The following is a 9,171-nucleotide window of genomic DNA, read 5'->3' on the forward strand; positions in this document are numbered from 1 at the left end:
CACACACACACACACACACACACACACACACACACACACACACACACACACCAATGGGTGCTTGAGTGTCTCGCATATTTAGTTGCACTTAATTCTGCTTACAGTGTGTGAAAAGAATTGTCGCAGTACAGTATATTGTATCTCAAAAACCCAATGGCTGCATTGTTGTCATTTTTGAATAGTCTTTTTTTTTTTGTATACTATTTTCTGTATACTCCTCTGTTTAATGTGAGTGGATGCTTGTGTCGTCTTTATAGGCACCACAGCTCCTGTGGCCTGCCCTGAAGGAAGCTGGTCAAACAGTTCAGGCCTGCGTATCCAGGAGGACTGCAAACCCTGTCTGGGGGGATTTTACTGTGACTCTGCCGGCCTCACCAAATCTAGTGGACCCTGCAGTGGGGGGTACACCAGACTCGGATGAAAATTATTTTTCTTAGAGAAGACATACTCATAAAAAGTTATAGAGTGTTAAAGAGTTTTCATGCTATAATGTTTCTTATGCAGATATTACTGTGTAAAGGGAGCCGTCACATCTACCCCCACTGATGGAATTACAGGGGGACCTTGTCCTGAGGGTTACTACTGCCCAGAAGGAAGTTTTCAACCAGTGCCCTGTGATCCAGGGACATATGTTGCTGTTACACATGCTACTCAGTGTGAGCCTTGTGTGCCAGGCTGGTACTGTGTGTCTGGCTCTCTTTACTTGTGTGCTTCAGGTGTGTAGTTAGCTATTTTGTATGCCCTTAAAACCATTTTTCAAAATAATTTTTAATGTGTATGGTAATTTAATGGAACTATGAATTATTGAGCAAAAATACGCTAAAACACTGAAACAACAATGATCAGTGAAAAGGCTGATGCTAACAATTTAACTCAAATTGTTGTATCCTTCATATTTATGCACTTGTGTTTGCTCTGTGGCCTGCAGGCTTTTACTGCCCTGAAGGAACTGGATTTGACTTGAGAGCCTGTCCAGAGGGAACGTACGGTCCTGACCCAGGCTACTGGTCTGTCTCTCAGTGTAGGCTGTGTGACGGCGGCCATTACTGCTCTTCCATAAATCGCACAGCTGTCAGTGGACCATGTCAGGAAGGATATTACTGCTCACATGGAAACACTTCTCCACAACCTCTCTCACAGGCTGCAGGTAAAGAAACATTCTGCATGTTCAGGCCATGCAATGCAATATAGTCTGATAATAGCACATGTTATCTTATTAATATGTGAGAAAATGTAATTGTCAGCCTTGTAATTCTCTGAGTTAGTGGTTCTCCATCAGTATTCCTGATTTGAGATGGATGACAAATGTCAGCTTTGTTCTGTTTCTCTCACCAGAAGAGGGAGGGCCATGTCCTGCCGGTCATTACTGCCCCCAGGCCACCATACATCCTCTGCCCTGTCCTCGTGGAACATTCTCTAATCTCACCAAATTAGTCTCCCAGGTCACTGCGACTCAATCACACACATGTCTCCTTTACAACGACTGAGAGAGTCTCTTCCCTCAAAGTTGCAACAGGATGTAATTTTGCTTGGAAATGTCAAATTATGTTTTCTTTTTGTTCTGTTAATTATGAATATTTGTATATGGATAACACAACTATGCAACAACTACATATTCTTTTTTTCTCTGCATAATTCAAGCTGTTTTGTGATGTACAGCACAAGACATGAGATACAAATACAATCATATGAATACAAATGCAGACAAAATATGATATATATTCAATTATTCAGGGTTTAAAAAATGTATAATTTCACAATTGTACTGTTTTATGTTCTGTCTGTATTTATGTTTATATTTAAATGTTATTTGTTCACGTCATGTCTATTTGCTTAATTTCTTATTTGTATTTCATTAATCAATATTGAACCCTGTCGGATGTCTAAAACACTACTTTGAAAACACGTTTATGGTTGTGCCACAGTACGCCAGACCTATGCAGTTTATACACTAACGTACAGTGTTTTCTCTTTCTTTCATTGTGACAGCCAATCAATATCTAATCCCAAATCAATGTTGCTATAGAAGCACTTTCTGTAATACATTTTCTCACAGGCTCTCTCTCTCTGCCGTTCTCTCTTCCTCTTACTACCTCTCTCTTTTTCTTTCTCAATTTCTCTCTCAGGAGGATTGCCAGCCATGTCTCCCCGGTTTCTATTGCGATGATGTGGGGCTCTCAGCGCCTTCAGGAGAATGCTGGGAAGGTTTCTTCTGTCTGGGGGGTGCAGATCGCCCTGACCCTCCTTTAAGAGACAGTCGGGGAGGACCGTGCCCAAAAGGTGATCAGATCCCTCCAGATTTAGACATCTGTACCTAATTATTTTTAAAAATTGGAGAGAAAACTGTCAAACCGAAATGCATGAAGCCAGTCAATCGAGAGCCAGTTTATTGAACAGGTAAACAAAACCTTCTTTCAAGTTTTAACTTAATCAGGCTAAACATAAGTAGCTGCTGAGTTGACATTGGAAATTAAACCCAGTCCCCTGTGGACTGTGCATGTCTCTGTGTGTGCTCTTGAGTGTGCATCTCTTTCATGACTCTTGCCTTCATACAACCAGGTTATTACTGTTCTGAGGGCTCTGTGGCTCCTCAGCAGTGCCCCATGGGAACCATCAGTGTAGAAGACGGCAGAGCCAGCTGCAGTGCCTGTCCCCAGGGGTAAACTTGCTTATCTGCCACACACAGTCACTCTGCACAGTAAACATTTAGACATTCTCACATATGAACATGATGGATTATGAAATAACTAACTAAACAGTAAAGCTTTTTATGTTTGCACGCATTAATGATTCCCTCCGTCACTTTGCATGCATACGCACGCACAGACACGACTATGGCCATGCCTCATTGCCACCATCAACAGCCAAGAACTAAGTGATTCTATCCTTGTTTTTTGTCTGGATAGTTTTTATTGTCCTGGCAGACATAATGGCTCTCTGTCGAGGACTTATGATTGTCCTGTGGGTCATTACTGCCCGTCCGGGACCTGGTCCAAACACCAGTACCCGTGTCCAGCTGGATCCATCAACCCCCACACTCGGATGGCACAACCCCAGAACTGCTTGCCCTGCCCTCCAGGTCACACATCATTTACTGCTAATTATGAGTTTCCTCAAGGATGATTAGTTAAGTTAGAGTTTAGGACAACCTTGATCATACATTGAAATTAAACACTACACTAACAAAATAAGTAAACTTTAAAATGGGCAGCTGCTATTTAACAACTCTATTCAAAAACAAAGTAATCACACAGTAATATTGCAACTGGGGTTAATACAGTATTCAGGGCTTGTTGTACGTTTTCTGTTTAGCAGGATAATTCAGGGTAATTTACCACTCAATTTCACTCTTTTTTCCCCCCTATCAAATCAGGCTACTTCTGTTTGTCCCCTGGGAAGGGTGTTGCATCAGGCCAGTGTGATGCAGGGTACTACTGCATCTCTGGAGCCCGGTCACCCACACCGGAGGATAGAGGGACAACAGGTGACAGATGTCCTGAAGGTCATTACTGTCCCAAGGGCTCGTCAGCACCACTGCCCTGTCCCGTAGGACATTACAGCAACAAAACCAGAAATCGTTATCTCTCAGACTGCCTGCCTTGTCCTCCAGGTTGGAACTAATTTATGTTGTGTACATTAACGTTTAATTATGTGTCATTTATCTGCCAGAAGATAAAGCTTCTATTACATAACTTAATTTCTTGCGGGATAATCCCTTCACAGTGTTCCTTTTGTTTTGTAGGTTTCCTGTGTGTCACTAGAGGGCTCCATTTCCCTTCTTATATCTGTCCAGCTGGCTCTTACTGTCCAGGCAGGGAAAACAGCAGCCAGCGGGCTGCTATACTCTGCTCACCTGGAAACATGTGCCCACCTGGATCTCATAGACAGGTACCCTGCTTGCCAGGGACCTATCAGGGTTTTCCTGGTCAGGTGAGAAAGATGAGGATAAACAATCTGCTAATATTTTGACATATCCTATAGTCCAAAAGGCAAGGTGCACCTACTACTGCATATTATGCAATCAGAATAACCTTCAGTAACTGTAATACTGCCTTAATGAGTATATGTCTTTATATACTGGACTGAAAAATGTTTTACTCTAAAACTGGATCCAAAATAGTACTATTGACCAACTGTATATGACCTATAAAAGATGGGTTTTTAACATATCATTATTTTATTCTGAGGGAAGTTATAGCTCTTCTGAAAGCATCTTCCAAATCTTTGTGCACTGTACACAGTTTTTAGTTCAAAATAATACAAGCATCAAAAGGGTTATTATGTCTGTTGATATTTGTGAACATCTGTAGTCACAATTTTGTATTAAGTCTGTGTAGAAAAAATGATTTGCCCAATGTACCCCTCCACAGGCAGAGTGTGTTAAATGTCCAGTAGGATTTTACTGTGCAGGCTCAGTGGATGCTGACACTGGGCATGTGTCTGGCACTCACACCCCCACGCTGTGTCCTAAAGGACACTATTGCCCACTAGGTAAGCTACAATAGTGTAGCTATTCTTACACAGTCTTGACAAATGTACAATGTTACCAGATGATTTTATAAAATATAAATATATATGGAACAGTAATGAGGCGGCAGGCTCAGTGAGATTGTGTAATGAACTAAAAATGTGTTGTATTGCTTGCAAACTGTTGTTTAATATTGCTCTTGTTTTATATGTACTCCTGATTAAGTGGCTGTAGCAGTAAATGGCCTTCTAATTATGCAAATGGTCATTATAGGGCATAATCAAGATAAAGACTACCTTCACAAACTGTTCTGTGATGGTTAGTCCTGGACCATCTGTAGATATTATGTGCTATCTATCTACAGGAACGCAGTCTGGTGTAGCATACCCCTGCCCAGCTGGTGCCTTCAGCAGGCAGATGGGGTTGACCAATAAGTCGGGCTGCGAGCTCTGCCCTCCAGGGAGATATTGCAGCTCTTCTGGACTGGCTGCTCCCACTGGGGTCTGCTCTCCTGGGTAAACACAGACTACTGAACACATACTTCATCATGTTCACAGAAAGACTATGAAAGATATTAAATCCTGTTTTGGTTTAATTCTGTCAACCTTGTCTATAATTAAACCTCCATTATGCTTTGTCTCCCTTTGTCTTTCTCATCTATCACTTCCTACATCCTGTATCTCATTCCCCATTGTCTCTGACTACATCATCTCGCTGCCCCTAGTTACCTCTGTATCCACGGTTCTGTTTCTGCCCAGCCAGAGGAGGGCCCAACAGGAGGCCGCTGCTCTGCAGGGTCCTATTGCCCTCAGGGTACCAGCTATATGGTTCCTTGCCCTGCTGGCACCTTCAGCTCCGTATACGGTGACAGATAACACTGAATAATTACACTATACATTGTTATTGACATTTGAACATGATGGACTGACTTAACTGGAGTTATTGGCAATGTTAGTGCACATTTTAGAAATCAATGAAATGATTTTCAACCCTTCTCCATCAGAAAACAATTACTGAAGTGAATTGGAATTATTTCACTTGACCCATATTCATTCACCTTTTTATCATTTAAATCAAACATATGAGTTCTATTTCTGTTGTTCCAGGGGCAGTTTCTATAGAAGTATGTCAGCCCTGTTTGCCTGGCCATTACTGCGCTGAGGTTGGCCTCTCCTCCCCATCAGGGCTCTGCAACCCAGGCTTCTACTGTGTAGAGGGATGCAGAATGGCCACACCTTGGAGTAATACCACAGGTAACAGGCTGATTTGTCTTGCCCTTGACGTAGTGTTTATAAATGCATGGTAACATGCACATTGGTTAAATGGTATTTGTAATATATAAAAACAGAGTAATCCAAAACAAGCTTGAAAAACACTCTGCTGCTGACCATTTTCTCTCACTGCACTTCTGCTTGTATTTAACATTTTCATGACCTTCGACTCCACAGTGCCGGAGAGGTCTCCACAGAACATTTACCAGTCCCCACTGCTTTCTCTTGATAGTATTTCTCTCCCTGGGATTGCAGAAAATGGCTCTGGCCTTTTAGTTTGCTCACTAACCTAATGAGTAATGACATCCAATAAAGGTCTATTGTCTCTTTTACAGGAGATATCACATCGCCATCCCCACTTCCTGGCAATTCAACCCCGGGTCAGTCTCGTGGTGATGTGTGTCCGGCAGGCCACTATTGTCCTAGAGGGAGTGCAATTCCAAGCCCCTGTCCTCCAGGTAGAAAATCAACATAGCCAGACAGAACTCCATAAGAATTGTAAATTAATTATGTTAACATGTATTGTGAACATGTTGCTAAACAGACTATATACATGTCCTGTCATTTCCCTGATTCAGCCATTTGTCTGACCTCTTGCTTTTTATTACACAGCCTCCAAATGTAGCGGTGCAATAGAATGACTTAATCCAACCAAAACTTTAGAGGTGTTTTAAAATCTAATGGGAGCCCAATAAAACTGTCATATTTGTCAGCTAGCTACTTAACCAAGTGAAAAATCTATGGTGTGCATACATGACACTATTATGCCTTGCTATTTATTTTTCTCTCTGTGTATGTCTGTGTGGAAAAAAGAGAACAGTGTTAAATGTTATTTTTACTCATATGGTTTGTCTGTCTCCTCAATATAGGCACTTTCTTGGGGAGGTCTGGGGCTGAGTCGGAGGCTGACTGTGGAGCTTGTTACCCGGGTTCTTACTGCCCCTCATTGGCTCAGACCTCTGTCGAACTCCCCTGTCCCCCGGGGTGGTTCTGTCCACCAGGATCAGTGTCTGGACATCAGCCAGGTACAGTACACATCATCAGAGGTCAACTCAGGTTTAACCACGGTAGTCTCTGCACTTCATAATTTTCTTTTTTATTAACACAATGTCTGGTTTCCAAATAGTTTAGCTCACATGATAAGTTGGATCAGAATCTTTACTTACCTTATTTACTGTAAAAGGTTGTACCGTAGTGCAAATTTACATATTAATTATATTGGACACACTCTCATTCTCGCTTAAAGTAGATGGAGAATTTTTTTTTACTTTGAAGTAAAAATACTTATTTGGAGGAAATTGAATCACATTATACATTATGCCCATTACATAATGTCAGATTGCATGGCAATAATTGATTATGGCATTTGTCTTGTCCTGTGAAAACCAAGTATCTACAAAATGCAGCTATGTAAAGCAGCACTGTTTTTGACAATACCTTGTCAAAAAATCCAGTGTGTTGATAAAACATTTAGGATACCAGAGAAGCAACACCTAATCCTTTTTTTTTGTTTGCAATCAATTTTTTTTATTTTAGCAAGAGTGCAAAACATTGTTCTAGATGACAATATACAGAAAAGTACACCACACATACCGAAGGAGGCACAGTGCACATTTTCCACAATCCATCCTTTACCACACCAAAATAAAGAGAGGAAATACAGGAAGGAGGGAGACACAACAAAAACATAACAGCAAGAACGATGTTTGCAGCTCACAAACAAGACACACAGAAACAGACACAGACAAACACACAAACAAAAGACATTGACAGGGAGACCGGCATAAAACAAAAGGAACCAAACACACGCACAAATTGAAGCACGAAGGCTATGGCACAGCACGTATTTCAAAGATTCAGCAATGCTGATGCAAGTGTCCAAAGTCTTTCCTTGCACTCCATTTAGCCATAAGGAGCTGCTTATATATGACATCCAAAAATGAGAGGGTCCATGTACAAATAGACAAGTCATGAGGTGGTTTCCAACGGGTTGCAGTCAGTCTCTTGGCTGCTGTAAGTCCAGCAATAATAGCAAGTGTTTGAGTTATAGAGAGCTGAAGGGCTGACGGATCATTCAGAATCAAAACATTGACAGTAATAGGCACAGTATCATTAATCAGGGAAGATATTTTGGATGTAATAATGTTCCAGAACTGACCAAAAGGAGAGCAATCGCCGATCATGTGAAGATATGTGCCTTGAGCTTTAAGTGGGCAGAAAGTGCATAAAAGGCTGTTATTATTTTCGTGTGATGCATTTTCACAGAGGTGAAATATGTCCTAAGATTAAAATTGTTGTGAATCTGCTGATGGTCTGGATTGCGGGATACTTTTGGAATGTTAGTTCATACATCTTGCCAGTTAAGATTGATACTCAGGCCTGGTCAGTCGCGGACCTAGATCCTCTCAATAGGAAGGCCAAAGACACCAGATATCACCAAGATCTGATAAAGCCTCAATACCATACCACAGGTTTTTGGCTGCATAGTAAATAACTTCCTGTTTCCTGTCTTTTCATGTCTATAACTTTGTTAGAGACATTAAAAGACCATCATGGAGTGACCAAGGCTCTGTCATAGGAGAGGTCTTAACACAAAGAGCCAGAAATAATGTTTAAAGTTGGAAACTGAGAGGCCACCATCCTCTTTCCTCTGTAGACATCTTAAGTCATGGCTGACTTAAGTCATGGCTGACTTAAGATGTCCAGGTAAATTTAGATACTGCTAATTGTAATTTATGCCAATAACCAGAAGTAGGGAAAAAGATAGCATAGAGCTCACAAAATTAATCCTGGGTAAAACATTAATTGTAACCACAGAGATACAAGCTTGATTAGACATGGGGAGACCCATCCATCTTTTCATATCTTTCGAAATGTTGTTCAAAACAACAGAACAGTTATGCTTAACAAGCTGGTTTATGCAAGGTAATGCTAAATATTTAAACTGCTTAACAATGGGGATGTTAGCAGAGAATTGAATTGTGAGCAGAATCATTTAAATGAAGTAGTATAGACTTTGACCAGTTAATTTTAAAGCCTGATAATCTTCCATACTTGTCGCATAATGATAAGTGAGGAAGTGACTGAGAGGGATTTTCTAAAACAAAACATTGTCCGCACTTAATGAGAGGTAATGCTGTGTTTTATAAATGCATATTAGTGACACCATAATCAATTGGCGAATAGCTTGAGCCAGAGGACAAATAGGACAAATAGTGCAGGACTCAAGAGGCCGCCTTGGCGTTAAGATCTAGAAACTGGAAACAAAGAGAAGGTGCGTCCGGTTAAAGGTCCCATGACATGGTGCTCTTTGGATCCCTTTATATAGACCATAGTGGTCCCCAAATATCATATCTGAAGTCTCTTTCCCAAAATTCAGCCTTGGTGCACAATTACAGTTACTAGAGCCAGTTCCACAATGAGCTTTCCTTA

The 9,171-nt window shown here is 41.1% G+C and overlaps 1 protein-coding gene across 1 annotated transcript in view; it reads left to right on the forward strand.

Moving 5' to 3' along the window:
* The window catches only part of LOC116682395 (uncharacterized), a 56,161-nt gene that overhangs the window by 17,033 nt on the left and 29,957 nt on the right, over positions 1 to 9,171 (forward strand). The window contains exons 29-43 of the mRNA XM_032509718.1: positions 258 to 402; positions 505 to 716; positions 929 to 1,147; positions 1,336 to 1,442; positions 2,127 to 2,280; positions 2,560 to 2,659; positions 2,907 to 3,079; positions 3,374 to 3,610; positions 3,743 to 3,930; positions 4,371 to 4,491; positions 4,833 to 4,983; positions 5,193 to 5,332; positions 5,575 to 5,721; positions 6,075 to 6,197; positions 6,609 to 6,764. Coding sequence (XP_032365609.1) covers positions 258 to 402; positions 505 to 716; positions 929 to 1,147; positions 1,336 to 1,442; positions 2,127 to 2,280; positions 2,560 to 2,659; positions 2,907 to 3,079; positions 3,374 to 3,610; positions 3,743 to 3,930; positions 4,371 to 4,491; positions 4,833 to 4,983; positions 5,193 to 5,332; positions 5,575 to 5,721; positions 6,075 to 6,197; positions 6,609 to 6,764 — 2,373 coding nt within the window. The remainder of the gene's footprint in view (positions 1 to 257; positions 403 to 504; positions 717 to 928; positions 1,148 to 1,335; positions 1,443 to 2,126; positions 2,281 to 2,559; positions 2,660 to 2,906; positions 3,080 to 3,373; positions 3,611 to 3,742; positions 3,931 to 4,370; positions 4,492 to 4,832; positions 4,984 to 5,192; positions 5,333 to 5,574; positions 5,722 to 6,074; positions 6,198 to 6,608; positions 6,765 to 9,171) is intronic.

This window comes from Etheostoma spectabile, chromosome 3, assembly GCF_008692095.1.
Source record: "Etheostoma spectabile isolate EspeVRDwgs_2016 chromosome 3, UIUC_Espe_1.0, whole genome shotgun sequence".
In the NCBI taxonomy this organism is placed as follows: domain Eukaryota; kingdom Metazoa; phylum Chordata; class Actinopteri; order Perciformes; family Percidae; genus Etheostoma; species Etheostoma spectabile.